At 33.4% G+C, this 20,551-nt stretch overlaps 1 protein-coding gene across 1 annotated transcript in view; it reads left to right on the top strand.

Moving 5' to 3' along the window:
• The window catches only part of LOC132708368 (RNA-binding protein fusilli), a 62,743-nt gene extending 45,620 nt beyond the window's left edge, over positions 1 to 17,123 (top strand). Inside the window, exons 6-12 of the mRNA XM_060680664.1 lie at positions 4,018 to 4,128; positions 4,501 to 4,771; positions 6,959 to 7,174; positions 7,231 to 7,473; positions 7,526 to 7,745; positions 13,624 to 13,850; positions 15,543 to 17,123. Of these exons, the coding sequence (XP_060536647.1) occupies positions 4,018 to 4,128; positions 4,501 to 4,771; positions 6,959 to 7,174; positions 7,231 to 7,473; positions 7,526 to 7,745; positions 13,624 to 13,850; positions 15,543 to 15,656 (1,402 nt within the window). The 3' untranslated portion in view covers positions 15,657 to 17,123. The remainder of the gene's footprint in view (positions 1 to 4,017; positions 4,129 to 4,500; positions 4,772 to 6,958; positions 7,175 to 7,230; positions 7,474 to 7,525; positions 7,746 to 13,623; positions 13,851 to 15,542) is intronic.
• The last annotated feature ends 3,428 nt before the right edge of the window (positions 17,124 to 20,551 follow it).

Raw genomic sequence — 20,551 nt, 5'->3', positions numbered from 1 at the left:
AGTTATTGAGTTTTTCGCGTGGTGTTGTTATTTTGTTTATTTAATACAAGATTCTGCAAAGAACAACCATAAAAACAAATAACTTCTTGCACAAATAATTTGTTAATTAAATTCAGAAAAAATACACTGTTGCCGAACTGTCGATGCTCCGTCATAATTTCAAATCTGGCTTTCCCGAGACACCTGCGGTTGTAGCTAATTCAGTAGTATGTATAGTCTTCTTAAATTTTAACTCGTACAAGATGTATAACGAGCCGAGTACAACATTTTAACAATAACAAAAACTGAATCGGATAAGACATACGCCAACGGGATTAGCGGTTGTGATTTTTGAAAATATGGACGTCATCGAATTGTTTGTTTAAAATACATATGTTTGTTGGTATTTCTACAACATACACTACTTGAAACAGAGTACATGAAATCAACAAAACTAAAATTGTCTAAATTTAAATAATTAAAAATTATTATACAAATACACCTAACTAGAAATTTTACAAAACAAGAATTTTAATTTGTGTCACCACACTACATCACAAAAAAATGTCAAGTTCGTGGGAAAACTTTGTCGAATTTATTTCATATTTCTGTTTACTACCCCTTAAGTATTTGTACCATAATTTGACAATCCAATAGCATGGACCGAAAAAAATTCTTTTTCTTTTATTTAGTATTAGGGGATTTTTGAACTTCTTCACAAGATTAAATGATTGATGATTGAAGAGTGAATTTATGTAATCCTGAAATAAAATTTATCCCTTGATCATTTAATCTCAGATTTTTAACAGCTATTCGTCACTTTCAGAGCTACCAATTGTTTAATCAGGAATGATAGATATATCATCACTCATCAGTCGGTCAGATATTTAAAATAAACTCGTGGTACTCGTTCTACTCGGCTGGCACCTCTCAACAAATCTTTTTGCTGCCTATAATCCGATGACCAGCATTAATACTTAATACTTACTTTTCAATACCTCTCGTATTTCAGCTCATTCGCATTTTTGCTACACACTTTCAGTCTTTGGGAAAACAAGATCACCTAATAAACAATAGTACTTTTAGTAATACGATATAATTTCAATGGGCTTAATCTCTTAAAAGTAGGCAATTGATTTTCATAAAATATTCAAATTGGACAGTTTTAGTTTCTAATTTACTTTAGTTTATAAAACTTCCTTTTAGACTTCCGACTTGGAGTAACATATACCAATGAAAATGTCAAAAACAACACCTTTGTCCTACAATGCATTGCATTGGTTACTTCGGTTTTGCTGTATTGAGGGCAAAATTAAAAACTTTTTGGGCCTTTCTTACATTGTAAAAATTGCAAGAACAGAACAATGATTCTTTCACGATTTCTCTTTAACGGGCACTGAATTTTTGTTGAAGATAAACTGAATATGTTTACTTTAATGAATACTGAATACCATTTGACAGTCAAAATTATTTTTTTAAGAAAATGTAAAGTATTCAAGGGCATTATTTTTTTTATATATTTTTTTCCATTCTTTAAATAATATACATTATTCAATTAATTGCAATCGTTATGAAAACGAAAGCATTTAAATTACAATGGGAAATATTCTTTTCCATTCTATTCTGATCACTGAATGACGCAGTAACTGCCTATAATATTGGCCATTTTTTCGAAATTTTGAATTGTTAGAGATATCTTGACTAAAAAGATATATTAACATTGCATCGCTATTTCAAATTTCACACTCACTTTTCGGATCATTAATATTCTGTTAAAAAATTGTGATTTAATTCTAGTACGTACCATATTATATCTACTTACAATTGTATTTGTAATACACATGAAACAGATTACAAAATAGACTATTTTGAACTTAAAAAAAAAATATGATCATCATAAGAGGAAATGAAATTGTTGATTTTGAAGAAGCAACCAGCTTTCGTAATTTCTGAAATAAACTCCTAAAGAATTATAATTGCATGTCGTCAATATGAAATATTACGTGAATGCCTCAATAAAGCAGATGAAAATACCTTGGTCAGTGAGATTTTGTTACCTATTTAAGTATGTCGTTTAGTCGAATTAATATACCTTGGAACACAACACGATGCACGAATTACCGGACCACAACCAAACCCATTGGCTTGCCTGTCATTAGGCTTTGAGCACCACGATCTCGAACATTTGTTTGTTCCATTTTGAAGCGATAATCAAACGGTAAATAAAAATAGAAAAATATTAGGGATATATTTATTATTCAAGTTGTTTTTGCTCTGTGTAAATCAAAGCTCTTATCAGCAATTGAAACGAAACCCAATAGTATTTGACATTTGTTGCCCCACTAAACAGATAACACGTTACACCGATATTCTTCAGATTCTTGCATCTGTCCTTATTTAACTCGCCGGCTTGGCTACAGAACAGAAAAAGATAAATAATCCAAATCTTAAAGGTTTTTTTTACGGAACCACTTATCGGTTTTGTCACATTTCTTATACTCCAGTTTTGAATAAGGTTGTACGGAGATACGGTTTAATATAGAGACTACTAACTTTATAAGTAAAATTTAGTTTTGGGTGATGCTAAATTCACTTTAATGTGTGTGTGATTTGAGTTATTTCTGGTGAGTATATCTTGAGACAATAAAATAATGGCATGTGCTAAAAATGTTCAAGGGAGGAAGGAAGAATTGAGGCAACTTCATTTTGTAACCAATTTCTGCATTTATTGTAAAATATAGACCAGTTAATTGATAAGAACAAAGCATTTTTGGATGTTGCTATATAATAATGTTTCGTGCTTTTTTACTCTTTCAGCTTTTGATTTTTGCCTGAACTAAATAAAATTGCGCGTAGAAAGAAACAAATACTCGTATCTTAACAAGTAATAAAACATGTATCTGTCATATTCAAATTAATGAGCCATTTACGGTTTCTATTAAAAATAATTGGTAGATTTGAAACGTTGATTTCATTTGAGCTGCGTGTGTTACATTCAAATGAGACCAAATGTTCTGCTCAAGTCCGATTATTTGCAAGAATTTATTGATAATCTGTTCGTCACATCATCACATCGAATATTCACAACCTATGAAACAACCACGTCATGAGGGGAATCATTTGGTATCGGCAACTTTTGCCAAGAGCAGTGACTCGTCAGAGAAGTTATCAATCGAGCTAAATTTTAGTTGATTTATTATTACAACGTTAATGATTCAATAACAGATTATGACCATGGCAATATTTTTTGAAACGTGGCTCATCAAACCACAATATTACAATTTGGACTTTTAATTCCATGGTTTAAATATTTCTAGTGCCCGCGTAATGTTTATTAGCAAATTAAAGTTGACCGCAATGTATTATTTAAAAAAATGAATTTTATTATTGTACCCACTTACCGATATCTTTCGGTATCTTTATCAAACTCTTATCATTAGCGTAATTACCGTCATTTTGTATTACAAGTAAATAAAGTATTTATTTAGCTCTGATTTAATATGAGGCACTTGTCTTGATCTACATAGAGTATCAAATCTTGTTCGATTCTACTTACACAACACAGACATTACGTAATATTTAATATATTTTAAATAAACGAGATAAACGAACCCTTAATAATACAAATAGATTTTTCAAAGAAACGTCCACAGGCTACTGGATTCCTGCTGCATCGGTTTTTGTTGGGTCGAACTAGCTAACGTTTCACCAATCATCATGTTGGCTTCTTCAGAGCTTGACTGAAAACAGTTTTCAACAAAAACCGACGCAGAAGGAATCCAGAAGTACAAGTAGATTTTGATACTGATAAAAAAAATGCTAACCTAAACATGTATTTTGTGGGAAAAAATATCTATCGAAGAAAGAATCAAAGTCCTCTAGAATTATTGCATTTCTCTAACTGCTATTGCAAAATAATACAAAAATCACTCTTTAATATCGAAACAATGATACTATGCCACTATGTAATATATTCGTGCTTGTCGATATTTTCGTGTTATCGCAAGTGACGCAACAATTACGACGAGTGTGTTTCAGTTCGAAAGACGATGAAATCGACAGCAATTGCGTTGTAAGAGCAAGAGGACTTCCGTGGCAAAGCAGCGATCAAGACATTGCGAAGTTTTTTCGAGGATTAAATGTGGCAAAGTAAGGAGACACGCTAGTAGACACTCTTATTGCTTTTGCACTCATCTCATTGTCTGTTTTTTTCGTTTCCCTAAATGAAGGCAAGGAGGCTTATTAAAAATTTACCTAAGTAAGCTTAGGACCTCTTCTCGTATCTGCTCAAGTGATTAAATAGGGTCAAAAATAAAAGTGCGGATTTAGTTTGTTTAAGACAGGAATGCTCTTGGGTCACAAATAATATTTGTTAGTTAACAAAATATTAATGAAATGAAATAATAATGAAAATAATATAATGAACAGATTAACTGCGATTTTTAGCTTTGCCAAAAAATTTGTTTTTCCAGGCTCAAGTTAATTATTTACTAACGGTGTTCGTCTTGTTTGTGAATGTAGAGGTGGAGTAGCTCTTTGCCTTTCGTCTATGGGCAGACGTAACGGCGAAGCACTAGTCAGATTCGTATCTCAGGAACACCGTGATATGGCTCTCAAACGGCACAAGCATCACATTAACACCCGCTACATCGAGGTGTACCGGGCCACTGGTGATGATTTCCTCTCGGTCGCTGGAGGGAGCAGCTGCGAAGCGCTGGCATTTTTGTCAAGAGGTGCAGCCGTCATCGTCCGAATGCGAGGTTTACCATACGACTGTTCGGCCAAACAAGTGGTAAATATTATTCATTACGTTTCATATCTTCTATCTATGATTTTAAAATTTTAACGAGAAACCTCTTTAGTTTTGAAATTATTTGTTTGAAGCTTGGTTTTAAGACTTGTTTTTGTCGCACAACCTGATTTAAAAGCTCCTAATATTTCTTCACTTTTTGTCGCCAGCTCGCCAATTCAACTAAATATTTTTTACATATTGCTGCCATTACTGCATACCACCAAAATATTTTACCACCTTAGAGAAGAATTTAAAAAGTGCTTAATTTTAAGTAGCCTTGAGATTCGATCATTAACCAGTCGCAAACAAGAATTTCCTCTTTGGCTGTAATTTGGAAAAGGTTACTTCTTCATTCGTTTTACTTTTAATTATCGCTGCCCTTTAAAATGTGAACATGTATCATACTTGTCAGATAACATTTCATCCGTAATGGGTTGAGGTAAGAACACCTTAGTATGATTCGATGAACTCTGAAATGATTAATATCTGAACTATATAGAAATCACTATTTACAAAACTTCTGGATACCTCCTGTTGAATCGAACTTGCTTAACTCTAACTGGCTCGCATTCTACTCTATACACTTAACCTTAATCTTCTCATCTAATTTGGAAAATGCTTTTCTGGAACATATAACGGTCAAATTTTTGAACAAACGTCAGGAACATCTACGGGTTCTCCATTATCAACAGTTATCGCAAATATATTGATGGAAGTCTTTGAGAAGAAAGCCCTCGACACCTTCCATATTAAACCAAAATCAAATCAAAATTAAATTTCCACATTGGAGTCCGAAAGCAGACCCAGACTTGCCACTGTTGTCCTTTCTTACATTCAAAATATATCAAAAGTTCTTAAGAAATATTACGTCACAATCGGATTTACCACTTGTCCAAAAATTTTTCAACATCTTCGATCCGTCAAAAACAAAATTCGGTTTGAGAAACCTGAAGTTAGAATTCTATGCATATGCGGCAAGGAATACATTGGAGAGAGAGGGCGAAAAATTACATGAACATGAAGATCATGAAAGAGCCTTAAGACTACGATAAATAAATTCGTCAGCAGTTGCCGAACACAATCACGAAACCGAGCATAAAATGTTATTTGATAAACTAAAATTCTTGAATGTAATCAATTCTTCTGCTAGCGAAAAATCCGAGAATCTATAGAAATCTCCAATATGAGAATCAGTCATCCGAGACAATGTTTACGCTTCTCTTTTATCTCCGCGCCCCTCAAACAGTATATAAACAGGTATAAAGTAGAATGCGAACAAGCGAATGTCAATTAAGCACTGAGGAAGATAACAGGATGATTGGCGAAACGTCACCAAGTTCTATTCAACAACAACCGACGCAAAAGTTTTGTAAATACCGTGGAAGCTTCTTTGAAAAATATATAGAAATCATTAATAATAAATGCAGTATGTGAGAAAATTAATTGTTTAATCAAATTTTCGGAAGAATTCAAAAATTTGATAATTGCATTGCATTTAAAATAGCCTACAAAGTGCTGTAATTTCTAAAATAAATTTAAACTAATAATATTTAGATCAATGTTATGTACAAGGTGCTCTGAATACGAGTTGAAATGTACTTTTTGATGCTCATGCCAAATTTCCACAGCTTTCTGAGATACAGAATGATTTCTGAAAAAGTCTAAGGTTAATTTTATTGAATATTTCAAACAACATCCTTTACATTTTAAATTTGAAAGTTTCTTATTCTTTTGTACTCTCACCGGTATGATTTTGTTAGTTAAGGTCCTGGATTTTTTATTTCAGATTTTGCTTCATTTCATTTCATTTGCTATGCAACCGTATGTGAGAAGAATACGGTATCATGTATTTGGTTTTTGGCATACGTTTCCTAAATTACAATGTTTGACCGTTTACCGTTTGTAGTTCTTATTTCTTTATAAGTGATTTCAAGGTTTATGTTCACGGAAAAAATTATGAATTTAAACCGTTTTTCAAAACTGGAAATATTGAACGAAATTAATTTAGGAGTTTTTCGTAAATCAGTTTTGTTATCTTAAAAACACTGCTTAATAACGCATACGACGTACAATATATGAAAAAACTACTTATGTGAAAAGTTTGTGCCCAACATTCTATTTGATGTCGTTATGGAATCTATCGATTTGGCTTTGTACATTGTACATTTGAAATCCCCTCCTTTTCAGTTGGACTTCTTTGCATCTGGCGACAACCCCTGTACGGTAATGGACGGTGCAGATGGGGTGTTGTTCGTGAGAAAACCGGACGGCCGCGCGACCGGAGATGCTTTTGTACTTTTCGCAAGCGAAAGCGATGCTCCCAAGGCCCTCGCCAAACATCGGGAAAGTATTGGCTCGCGTTATATCGAATTGTTTCGATCGACTACGGCGGAAGTGCAACAGGTAAGATAAAAATTGCCATAGGGTAGATGCAAGCCTAACAATTGTTAACGTTTCAGGTACTTAATAGGTCAATGATGGATCCTCCTCCACCCCCACCGGGACCACAGGCCGCCATTATAGCACCTATTTCGCAACTGCCCTTACTGCCACAACATGTGATTACCTCGGGGACTCGAAAAGACTGTATAAGATTAAGGGGTCTTCCCTACGAAGCCCTAGTTGAGAATATTTTGGACTTTCTAGGAGAATATGCTAAGAATATCGTTTTTCAAGGAGTTCACATGGTGTACAATGCTCAGGTAATCGTCAATCCGACCACCCGCGCTAGATAGTAATTCTTATTCACTTCAGGGTCAACCGAGCGGCGAGGCCTTCATCCAAATGGATTCGGAGCAGTCCGCATTTATAACGGCGCAACAAAAACACCATCGATATATGACGTACGGAAAGAAACAACGCTATATCGAAGTGTTTCAGTGTTCAGGCGAGGACATGAATCTCGTACTGACAGGTGGCCTGCCGGCACCTGTATCGCCTGCCAAAGCCGCCCCAGCAGGTCTGCTTAGCCCGGGTATGTTACCATTACCCCCCACTAACATTCCCCCACCACCACCGCCAAACGCTACTGCCCCGAATTTGGTTCAGACTCCCGTCGGTGGTCCTCCGACCATGTGGGAAAACCAAGCCTTATTCGCCCAGCAACAAGCGCAGTTTATCGCACAACAAAACCTTTTGGCTCGCCAATCACAAGCTCAAGCACACAACGAAATGCTATTGATAAATCAAATTGCGCAACACAACTTAGCGGTGTTTGGTCAGGGCCCTTTGTCGCCCAACGCGGCCCAAACCGCACCCAATCAACTCATTAAACCTCCTACTCCTGGCGCCGGTATGATCTTCCCGCACCTGATTCCTTCTCATCCTTACGTGATGCTACCGCCTAGGATGCCAATGCAACTACCTAGAGCACCATCTATGGCCACGTATCCCATACTACCGGGTCAAACTCAGGTTATTCCGATGATGCCCCACGTTGCCGTTAAGCGCAGCTATGGAGACGCTTTCCAGGAGCAATCCACTCCTGCGAAACGCGCGTTCCACCCTCAGGCAGGTGTATCGACGACTAACGCCGCCCAATTGCCTATATATCAGTCTTTTTATCCCAACATGTAGAGAAACGTCGCAGGAAGCTTAAAGAAATGTTATTGGTGACATAAGTGCCTTAAAATGACTAATAAAATTACATAACCCTAAGATTTATATTATGATAATGTATAGATATCAAGTTCAACTGATTATTACCGCTTAATTCGATAATGATTATATTTTCAATAGCTTTAAGTTAAAAACGAGTCTTGGGGCAGCTGGGTTTGATATAATTACAAAGTATTTCATATTCAAAATATTTTCCAAAATTGAATCGGCGAGATATTTTTTTTGTCGGAAAACAACTTATTTACATTAATTTTTTTAGTTTGAGTGGTCAAAAAATTTCCTAGCACTAATACTTTGAAAATTGTGGTTTTTAAAACCATAATTACAATCGTTGCAGCATAGCCGCTAAGTATATTTATAATTAACTATACCTATTGTTACTAGGATTAAATATTTTTGATAACGCTGTTTAACGCTGTGACGCGCATGCCGAAAGGATTTGGTGTGTCGATATAGGACACGAATTCAGGGAAAATTTCGGGTGCGTCAGGTGGCGGGCTTTACGACTCTCTAACGTTTTGTGATTTTTAAACATTCCACCAGGCGACATTTACATTAAGGAAGACGTTGTTGGTAAATCTGTAGGAAAACTTTATCGGCAGCTGTTGATTGTCATTGTTGGTGCAACCGAACTGCTTTATGTGATAACAATAACCGTTTGCCAACTAATGATTGAAGGGCTGAACATTATTTCGGTGGTTCTAGCACTTTATTTCCGCAGATTGAAGGTTACTCTCGATTGCTATATTCTGGTACGCGAAAAAACGCCCTTTTACGACAGTGTCGTAAATGTGGCGAGGGATGTTTTTTTTTTAATTTAAGCTTTGACTTAACGTAGTGAGCTTAAATAATCACTACAACTTTTTTTATGTACAAAACTCATTATGGTGTAATTATTAATTTAATTATTGTTTCTATTTCTAAATTTATATATAAATATATATTGGGAATATTTAGTTTATTTAGTTATAGTTTGTTTAGGGGCACCCAATTACTTCAATAAAAAATATTTAGTGCGTACAAAATGTTTTTATTGAAGGTATTTCGGGTCCGGTAGTAAGTTATTAGATATATAAGCCTCGTTTGCATCATTCCTTAGCTTTCGCTAGATTATGGAGTCGACTTGGGTGAATGTGAGTTAGCACTTATTAACAGCGGTGAGTTGGTGTTTTGGGCGGATGGTGACTGTTTATATACCTATTTAGTTTAACTGGAAGTCTGTTTTTTTTTTAATAGTTTCTATTCATTTCTAATAAGGCTGTGTGTTTAATGAAATAAATGAACCGATGATTGTGAAACACGTATTGGGAATTCGAATTTCGATGTACACAGATTAGAACTGCCGGTTTCGCGTATATGGAAATTATGGACCTCGTTTTACTGATGGCTCTAAACTTTATATGTCTTTATAATATTGTGTTCCCAAGATCCTTGGTAATTTCAATCAAGTTTGCATTTTTTTTATTGAATTATTGTGAAAACAGTTTTCATTTTTATTTCATTTCACTTTTGATTATTTTTTTTTAGTTATTTGTAGTAAATTCTAAAAATTGACAACGCGATGATATACATGTCATTTGGACCACTAGACTTTCAGATTGCATATTGGTTTTTTATACAAGATAAAATAAAAAAGCTGCAGCACGATGTAAACAGTGGAAAATTTGGAAGCTTTTTTCCACTTGATACAAAGGACTGAAAAAAAATTATGAACTTACAAAATAGTAGGCACCTAATTAATATATTATGTTTTTGGTTGAAGGGGATAGAGAGAGGGTTGAGAAAAAAACTACGTATGTTCTAGACATTTTAAATTTTGCAACACAGGGTGCAAATACATATGCAAAAGAATTAATTAACTCAGGGCAAATAATTCCAGTGGCGTACTAGTTTTTATTTAAAAAATGCACGATACAAATCGCGGACTGGCGCCACTGGTATAAATTACAAAAAATGTTTGCAAAAAGAATTTAACAAGTTTTAGAACGATATCTAGAATCATTTCCTAGATAGTCTAAAAACATATTTATTCCTGAAAACTTACTACTCTGGTAATGTATGTTTCAATAAAAAGTTTTTTTCTTAAAATCAATCCAAGAATTATCTCCTCCGGTATTGACACGTCATTACGGAACATCCTGTTTATAATAAACGTTTCATTAAAAAAATACACAATTAATTCTGTTTTAAGAAGTATTTGTGTTAATAATCGCGTAGAATAGGTAATATGGTCTTTTAAAATATATTACTCTTATATTTACACTTTTTTAAACATTCCAAAAGAACATGAAAGCAATATATTTGCTAACTGCATAAACACTGATTTTACTCGTGTATAGACAATACCGCGTCCTGGTTTTTGAAAAGTAAATTACAGTACTTGTATTGTTCATCTGTAGGTTTCTTTGCATATGCTGAAAGTAGGTAATGGTTGGGGTGCAGTTTCGTCCATATTTAAATCATGGCCACGCCGAGGTAAAAGAAATCGCTTCCCACTAACAAAACTGTTGCATGCTAAGTCACTTTTGCCAGAGCCTTATTCATCATCTAGCGAAGGTCCTTTTATATTAATTAATTCGTTGGTGGAGGAAGGAAATTACCTGTCCAGATTGAAGAAAATTTTTCGTCGGGGCTGCCTACATTTATTCATTGCAACGAACAAGCAAGAAATTAATAGTTTAGGCAGTTTCCCGAAACTAATTTAACACAAGGTCTATCCTAAAAATCGAGCTTTTGTAACGAATAACCATTTTTTTGTTTTTTTTTCAAACCCTACCGTAACATTCTACAAACGGATATGTCGCTAAAATATTGGCGAAAAATTTCTCTTCTAATTAGGCGTGTAATTTTCAATTTCTTCGCCACCAAAGAAAAAATGACCTAGTAAATAATAATATCCTCTTGGTTCACTAGTTTCTTGTACTGTATGCAGCTATTTTTTTACTCCATTTACAAGATATGTTCTAATGACACTATATTAATAAATGTTTGTCACAATAATGCTTTGGGTTTGTTGTTAGTTTTCCTTTTTATACATGCTAAATCGGCATTGCTCATTTTTATAAGCAAAAATCAACATAGGAAACATTTCGTCATCGCTTGCGATTTTTAAATAAATTAATCAATTGCGTAATTTTTATGGAATTTCAGGAAAATTATTCTAGTGTCGCCAATTCCAGTATCAATAAATGTATAAAATAAAAAAATAAAGAATAAAAGGAAATTCAAAAGATTGTGAGCGTTAAAACATTGTAGGTAATAGCTAAACTAATAATAAGAGTAAGAGTAAAAAGAAAATAAAAGAACAATTTTGTAGTTTATAAATTACATGTCGATATAAAGGAAAAAGGAAATAAAAATGAGCAATGTAAACCATTTTGTGGGCTATAGTAAATTACTTGGTGATTCCCCGGAGGGTTATGGACTCGTTCGTGGTGTCTGCTGACGTCAAATATTGGTGTGGATCGGGTTAAAATACTCTGCTACACTGTGGTGAGTCTATTTATAAATATTTTGCTCTTTTAGATTTAACACTCTCCTACTGGCGTTTACCGAAATGTTTTAAACTAAAATGGCACTTCAGTGTTGATTTAAAACATTCCGGAAACAGAATTTCATGGTACACAGTAGCAAATATCAACTTGAGGTACAGGGTCACAAACTGTGAGTGTTTAAGTGTACGGCGTAAGGAAGTACGTTTTCAAGTGTGCTTTTCGCTTATCTTTCAAGGACTGGACAGTGACTTACGGGGTAGCGTACGTTTTCCGCAAAATCGTAGCGCACATTTTGTTTAGTAAATTTATGCTCGATGGTTAAATATTCATTTGTAGGTTTCCTATATTCAGTTCTCTAAAACCGTATAAAATGAAAATTCTAATTGAGCCAGTAATACATTGTTCAATTTTGAAATTAGTTAGCCTAATGAGTTAAACATCACAGAAGATATTGGTTAAAACGAAACGTTATTCAAAACGATGCAATTCTTTCCCCTCGTTTCCTAAAGAAAAACCGATTATAGTTTATCATTTTCATCATAATTCTGTGTTAAAATATTCATCCTATATTCTAAATCCTGTAGTGTTTGTTTTTTTGTCGAAAATTTTATGATAAGAGTAATAAGATTTATTTTATCGCATTAAGTACAAATTTTTATAATGAAAATATAAACATTTTAGTACATATTTCATGTATGAAAGCAAATCACATTATTTGCAGTTATTGTTTTCTATTTGAACGTTTCACAATCAGTATACCCTGTATCTCAGGCTAAATTTAAGTTCCGTGTTCTTAATATAATAAAAATAATTGACAATCCCTAATCTACCGTGTACACGAACTTACTGCAAGCATCCTCCTTCTTTATTTTGGGTTCGATTTATTAGAAAAGTATGTCATCGGGTAATAGACAGAAACATTATTCTACTACGCCATTAGTTCAGTCTATGCGACCTTCTACTTTAACGTGCATAAAGTAGATCTATATTCTTTACAAACTGTAAAGAAAGGAAAGGAAAACAAATAACTTTCACGCGAGAAGCGATGACGTCACTGTACTCTTTTCTAATAAACCTTTAATTCGATTCCGGTTCAAAAATGTTTTTAATGTTTTAATAGAAAAAAAATCACTACCATTTTTTCAAAAATCCATGTTTTGCATGAAATATTTAGTAAATAGGTAGGTAAGGGATAGTTTTTCATTTTTTTGGGATTTCATCAAATACTTGATAAATTTGAATTTGATTTTGAAGAAAATTCAAATGTACCAAATTCCATTTTATATAATATAACAATATATTTAATATTAATTTAAATTAAATTAAATTAAATTAATTTGCATTTATAAAAAATAAGGTGGTTTTGTTAAGCAGAAATTTTGATAAATTGCGTTTACTATAAATCTTTTTTTTTAACAAAGGAAATAAAATATAATAAAATAATTATTTTCTTTTGCAAGTTTATATTGCCTAAACTCGAGTGACTGAAAGTGCATTGCCTGCTTGTTTAGGTGCTATAAAATCTATATAGTTTGTGAGGTTGCATTTGTACATAATGACATTCCTTCGCCAAGTTAGCTTTTCTTGTAATAAGAGTTTACATCCAAATTATGGAGTTTTCAGTTATAAAATTATCATTTACATATGCAACGCTAAATATGCCGCGGTATGCGATAATATTTCTCATACAATTGAAAAAATTCCGATAAATATTGCTAATTATCTTATGATTTTATTTAGGAGGAAATATAATACCAGCGCCATACCATCCAAGTTCCAATTTCGCACCGGGATTTGCGCCTGTCCCACTGGCGCCGGCACCGATGGGACCACCTAGGCAGTACCTCCACGCTCCTATCTTTTACTGGCCTATATACCCCAGTCCTCCCGTTTCACCCACCGGATACTACATTCCACCACCTGGACCACCACTGCCGCCTCCTCACCAACAGCCGCAACAACCGATGGTAATTTCTTCTAACATAACCATTTGACGTTAAATTTAAATTTTGGTGTTTAGGCACATATCTAAACACTTTACTGTCAATTTTTTAAACAAAGAATAGTAAAAATTATAAAATATTACACTACATATAATAAATAAATAAAATCAATGGACCATGTCAAATTTAACGGAAAAAATATACAAACTTTGGTGATATCAGGGAAAAATGAAATGTATGAGCAATAAAATTTAAACGAGTCCTGCAAAATTACCTGTTGAAATCTTTCAGCGCACTTCTAAAACTTAAAATTAGTATATCATGTGGTAAACGACATTTGAGTTTTTTGAGTGTTTAAATAAACGAGTGACTTAAAAAGTTTACTCAACGTGTTGCATACTATACTTCTCCTACCACCGTTAGTTTTTGGGTAGATTTTTCCAAAACAACACGAATACGTTCACTGATATCACCGTCAGAATTGACAAAAGTCAAAATTCGAGCCGTGCGGTAAAATCACCGAAAACATCCGATTGCTCCCAAACCCGTGCGGTAATATCCCGGAAATGTCCGAAGTGGCTCGGACACGTGGGACAGAAACGGGAAAACCACAAACGCTATGAAGTGAATTTGTCCAAATCACCCAAAGCACCGGCGACGAACACCTGAAAACGGCCGAAACCTTTATCCAAATAAAGGTAGAGGTTTAGACGAAGACATACAGATATAAGCGCTTTACGTGGGGGAAATCAACTCTATTCCAAGGAGTCGGCTCGTACAATGTTGCCAAACGATATTACTAAATTTGGCTTCGTAGACATGGAAGCATCAAAAACTATAATATTAACTTGTCGAAATGCGAATAAAGAATTTATTTGTTGTCACCGCTGTTTCGAATATTGGATAAAGATAAACAAAAACGTCATTATAGATCTGAATAAATAATTCTCACTTTACTTAGGTTGTCGTGAAATGAGAAATGAAAATACCTAATGGGAAGTGAAAGCCTAAACCAAACTAAATAATTTGTCGTGCTTTAAATATTTGTCTTTCAATTTTTTATTACCTATTGATAAATCATTTTGCTTATTGAATAAATTTTAGCTATGAGAACAATTGGGCACACGTTTTTATTAACCTTTGATGATTCGTGATAATCGCCGTATTCAATTTTAGGAGTCAAAGGTACTTAACTACAATTTTACTATGACCGCAATGATTTATTTAAAATAATTGAGAGCCTTTAAACAAACACATTTATGATAGGTCTGACCCTTTGATTAATTAAAATGAAACTGAAGCTTTTAAGCTGAGTCACTATAAATATAAATAGATGTCTTTTAAAAATATTGAAATGTAAGCAAATCATAATTATTCTCTATTGAAAAAAATTACTTCTCCACGTAAACGCTTTGCCGGCCTCCCTCCCGCGCTGCCCCGAACGAGCCTCGAACGCTCCGATACGATTTGGACAAATACGGCCATCTCACAGAAAGTTTCCCACTCTAGATCGGTGTATAGTTAGGTATTTTATAGGAGGGAGTAGAAAAACTATATTTTTAGTTTAATGATATCTGAAAAGGTACCTAAATTTTTTAATACAAAATTATTTTCTAAAATACTTTACTATAGGTTTTTTTTTCTTTTGGTAGAAAAAAGCCGTCAAAATTTCCTGATAAAAATGTCGCATGGGGTCTGGAATGTTTTTCATTACAGATGCCGCCAGATTGCATCGGTTTACCGCCCCCGATATCCGCCACAGCCATGCAAAATATGCCCCCATTGGACGCCAGACTATTAGAAGCGATACCAAGACCGATCAGTTGTTAGACGTCTAACACCCAGCGAAGAACAAAATTTATGCAAGATTAACTTGGTATAATATAAAATCTTGCCTGCTCTAACCCGAACCGCAATATTTACCACATCAACTGCTTGCTAAGTAGGTCTATCCAGTCCCAGTCAACATATTCCAATATCGTCACATATTAGAGAAAAAAAAACTAATCTAAATTGCATAGTAGTAGAACGCATATTAAAATATTTTCTTGTAAATTACTCAATTTTTTCCATAAATGCCTTAATATATTATCAGATGTTTTCTATTGATATATAAATATATATTTGTTTTATATAATTTTATTTATTTTTAAGTAGCAAGATTTATATAATTATATTATTGGCTATCGAAAAAGAAACGTGCTAATGAAACTCGAGACTGCTGATACGAAGATTTTTTTAGAAATATGAGATTTTTATTTCGCCGTAACGCCATCGAAATCGCTCAAATAGCGGGGCGGTTCTATTTTTACCTAGAGTCTAGTTTTTGTTAATTTGCACGAGTCAACAACAAAATTTGTAATGTCTTCCAGTTAGGATAGATGTTTGAGAGTATTTGAGTTTCAGAATTTCCTCTGATTTAGCCGAATTTTACGAACGAAAATTGTAAAATTCCTAAGAATATCTCGAAACAGAGTGTTTGCTTCCTCAAATACTCTTGATTATTGACTTTTTCTAACAAATAAGACCTCGCCTAATTCGCATTTTTGTGATGTAGATAACTTTAAGGTAAAACAGTTTTTTTTCGGTTATCGTCGTGCTTTTTAACTCGATGATATAATTTTGGCATATATTCGGCAAAGTCGGATGTTGAGATTAAAGTTGAGAATTTTTATTAATTGAAATACCATAGCTAGTACGAATTTTTCGTACTCTTCAATACTTGTTAATAAGTCTCATACTTGCCTGGCATTTTGCTTACAACATTTATATTATTATTGCAAAATGTCGTATTCCCACGCTCAATTTTTAGTATATGAATGTGCAATAATTATAAGCATAGCGATGTATGATTTACACTAGTGATATCTATTTTAGTCATTATGGCGACTTCAGTAGCGACTGCACACACTTATAGTTGATTGTACTCTTCCTATAGAGTCCATAAAATATTTTATATATCCTAATATATTGGAAACATTTCTTCTATAGCAGGCAGAAATGTCAATTTTTACCTAAAAGCTATAAAAGTAAATTTAATATTTATATCGTGAGTTGTATATCTGAGCATTCTTAGTCGTCTAGTACCTACTGTTGCAATTTTAGATATAAGAAACTTTCAATGACATTAGCATAAGAAAAATAGAGATCTAATTATATAATTGTCATATTGTACACTGCGATGTGATCATTAACAAAGTTCTGAGAACTACTTAAGGCATATATATTTATAAATCGAAATTAAGATTTATATCCTGTTTTTGTTTTCATATTATAATAGACAATAAATATCAATTGTTAAAAAGTATGTATTTTTTTCTTATTATAATAAGATTATAATAAGCTGAGCACATCTGTTATCGATTTTTTTATTGTCTAACTGCATATTAACTTTTTAACAGAAAAGCTAATCTGATTCCAATCATCCAGCTAACTTCTATTAGAGACAATAGTGATATAAAAGACCTGTAGGTAATCGTAGTTATCCATAAAAACTCGATAGTATAAAAAATGATTTCTTTCTATTACACTATTTTTCTATTGTCTGGATTATGCATAAAAAACACAAAGACTCATAATAATCAAGCTATAGCCAAACGCAGACTGCAGGATTATTTCAGATAATGAAAATAAAAATATACTAATATTGCTTTTTTCAAAGAAACTTCCACATGCTACTGTAATACTATTTACAAAACTTCTGGATTCTTCCTGCGTCAGTTGTTGAGTTGAACTTGCCATCATCCTGTAGTTGCAGTTAAGCTATGAAGAAGCCAACAGGATGATTGGCGAAACGTTAGCAAGATCGACTCAACAACCACCAACGCAGGAGAAATCCGGAAGGTTCGAAAATAGTATACCGATATTGTTTTACATCAAACGAGAAATATTTGATCCTGTTAAATATAAAAGTATACAGTGAGGTCCAGCCCACAATTAGCCCTTATCTGCACAACCACGACGCCGCTAAGTAGAAAAACAGCGTTCCCCCTTTGAAATCAGTAAAATAGCTTTTATCTATAAACTTTGGGTTGAGTATGGTGAAAGGAGTGTTCTAGACAAAACAAAAGTTCAGTAATTAGTAAGCGCTAATTTCGGATAACGTAATTTCTTTTTTTTACAAAATAATTTTTAAAATGTAACTTCAAATTTTCCACTGACAGAACATGCTTTCATAACCAAAAAGAAGTTTCTTAATCTTGATAATACCCAAAATGTGGAAGTGATCGAATGTTTGTGGAAGAATTTAAATAGTGATAGAATTTTCAGATGGTCATGAAAAAGTATGATATGTAACGTCATAGATAAACTTGTTGCATAATATTACTATTAATTACTAATATATACCTAAATACACACATTAGTACATTATGCAACAAGTTTTGAAAAACATAACTTTAGTCATGAGTTTGATTTATAACGAGCGGAGCGAGTGTTTAATAAACGAGTGTCTTGAAAGGTTTACCGAACGTATTGCATATTATACCTTTTCTGCGTTAGTTTTTATGTACATTTGTGCAAAACAGCACAAATATTCCTGAGTGACGTGATCATCAGAAGCGACAAATAATAATAATATTATATTTACCCAATAAGAATTCTACTCTTTCAATCAGTTGCTAAAGTCTACCAAAAACTCCCGATCGCTTACAAACCGAAAACGCCCACCCTTGCCGCAATCATAATCGAAGATGACGTCCAGACGAAGACCACTCGTAGCCGCCCGTTGTCCTCAATGACAATGATGGAAAAATGAAACGCAAATTTTTTTGAATGAGACCAGGCTTAAAAAAGCTAGAAAGTTATTGAATAAATAAACTGTTAATTCAGTTAAGTGTGGATAATATTGGACGTAGTGGTGAGACTTCTTATAGTTTCTTCTTTCTCTCGTATATTGCACTGTAATTTTGGAGTAGTAGAATTTAACATTATTGTTAGAACCTCAGAAAGTGCGACATTAGGAGCAGCAGTCTAATATAGCATATATGCGTATTGCTTATGGTGCCACGATTAGTACCAGACTCATAATGCTATCAAAATGTAAATGATACATATATAGCTGCTAACTCGTTTAAAAATATCCTAAAATATATTGTATTCATGAGAAGAGAGTCCCCTTCTTCATGAATACATATATACATATCTTTGTTAACCAGGATCGCAAAAAAGAGAAGTGTAGTCTTCCAAATGAAACCCCAATTCTACTGATTTTAGTATTGCTTGGTATACCGTTCCATAGATGGCACAACAACCGCTAATAGTCACGAGCTCATATACATGAAAATATATTACCGATTATGTCTTCCAAAGACGACTAAAATGCGTTTTTATTGTTGGAACTTTCATTTTTGTATTCGTAGCAAGTGTCTACTACATAAGATTACACAGCATGGACTTAAAATCAACGGGTCGCTGTCAATTGTACCACCATTCATGGAATCTAAATAAAATCTAAATAAAAGGCAAACAAAATACAATTTTATTTGTCAGTGCAATACCTATGTTATAAGAATCTGAAAATAAAGGTTGAATTGTTGGTTGGCTTATAGAGTTGAGACTAATATTCAATTAATTATAGGTACATACACAGATAAGTAGGTACAGAAAAATGGAAAATAATGTGTAAAACACTAATAGAAAATTGAATTGCCAAACCATATAAACCCAATTCAAACATTTAATTTTTGAAAAGAAGAAAGAAAGCACGTGCAATTAAATGTACGTAGCAAACTTTGAACTGCAATAATTGTCTAAAACTGATAAAAATATGGAAAAATAAACACCAAAAAATATTTTCGGGAATATAAGACAACATATTAACTTTATGTGGTGTCTCTTCCATTTCTGACTATCCTTTTGACATTTTAAGGATGCGGTTAGAAATAAGTTCCAACCGTCAGTATATACTACAAGAATTGCAAGACACCTTTTGTAGACAGCAAGTGGGTATATAAATATTCACTTGACCTCGACGAGCATTCTGACCTTAATTCCCGAAATAATAATAAAAAAAGACCGCAAACCCAGCAAACGGAAACCGACGTCAACAGATCCGGCGGGCGGTGGCTTGGACCCGTCAATCACCTGTCAACCATCTTGAATAAATCTGTTCCGTGCGGGCGCAAGAATGTCTATCGGTGTTTGGGGTTTGTATCTGTAAGTATTTGAAACCAACATGTTGGGATGTTTGTCTTATCTTTAGGAATCTATGCGTGATATAACAGAATAACTAATGTATATCTTGTAGTGTTCGAAGTCCTACGTTCATCATTATCTTCATCATATTATTTGGCTGATTCATTTATTATAAAGAAAACAAAATCCTCCGCATCTGACCATCTTTGTATAAAAATTGGGGCAGTATATAAGAGTACATAATTAGCTATGTCCATCGTTAAAGAAATTAGATGCACCTCAAAAATACATCATTTTAAAATAATCACAAAAAAAACATGGAGAGACTTAACAGAAAATCGTGAAAATAAACTGATATTAATAGACGCGCAACAAAGCTTAAAACAAAACAAAAATTAAAGTAAAGTAAATTAAACAAAAGTTACCTTACTTGGGCATAGAAAAAGTTCAAAACTTATTTTAAATATTTTATATTTTGGATATACTAAGGTCAAATGTTTTGGATAGATTATTTTTTAAAAATTACGTATTAACTTGCTTCGCTTTAACGAAAAATCGTGTTTTAATTAATTACACAAAAGCATTATGAT

Source organism: Cylas formicarius, unplaced genomic scaffold (assembly GCF_029955315.1).
Source record: "Cylas formicarius isolate icCylForm1 unplaced genomic scaffold, icCylForm1.1 PGA_scaffold_10__41_contigs__length_53128322, whole genome shotgun sequence".
NCBI classification, from domain to species: domain Eukaryota; kingdom Metazoa; phylum Arthropoda; class Insecta; order Coleoptera; family Brentidae; genus Cylas; species Cylas formicarius.
Note: the sequence above shows the minus strand (reverse complement) of the source record. Positions and strands in the feature narration are given on the sequence as shown.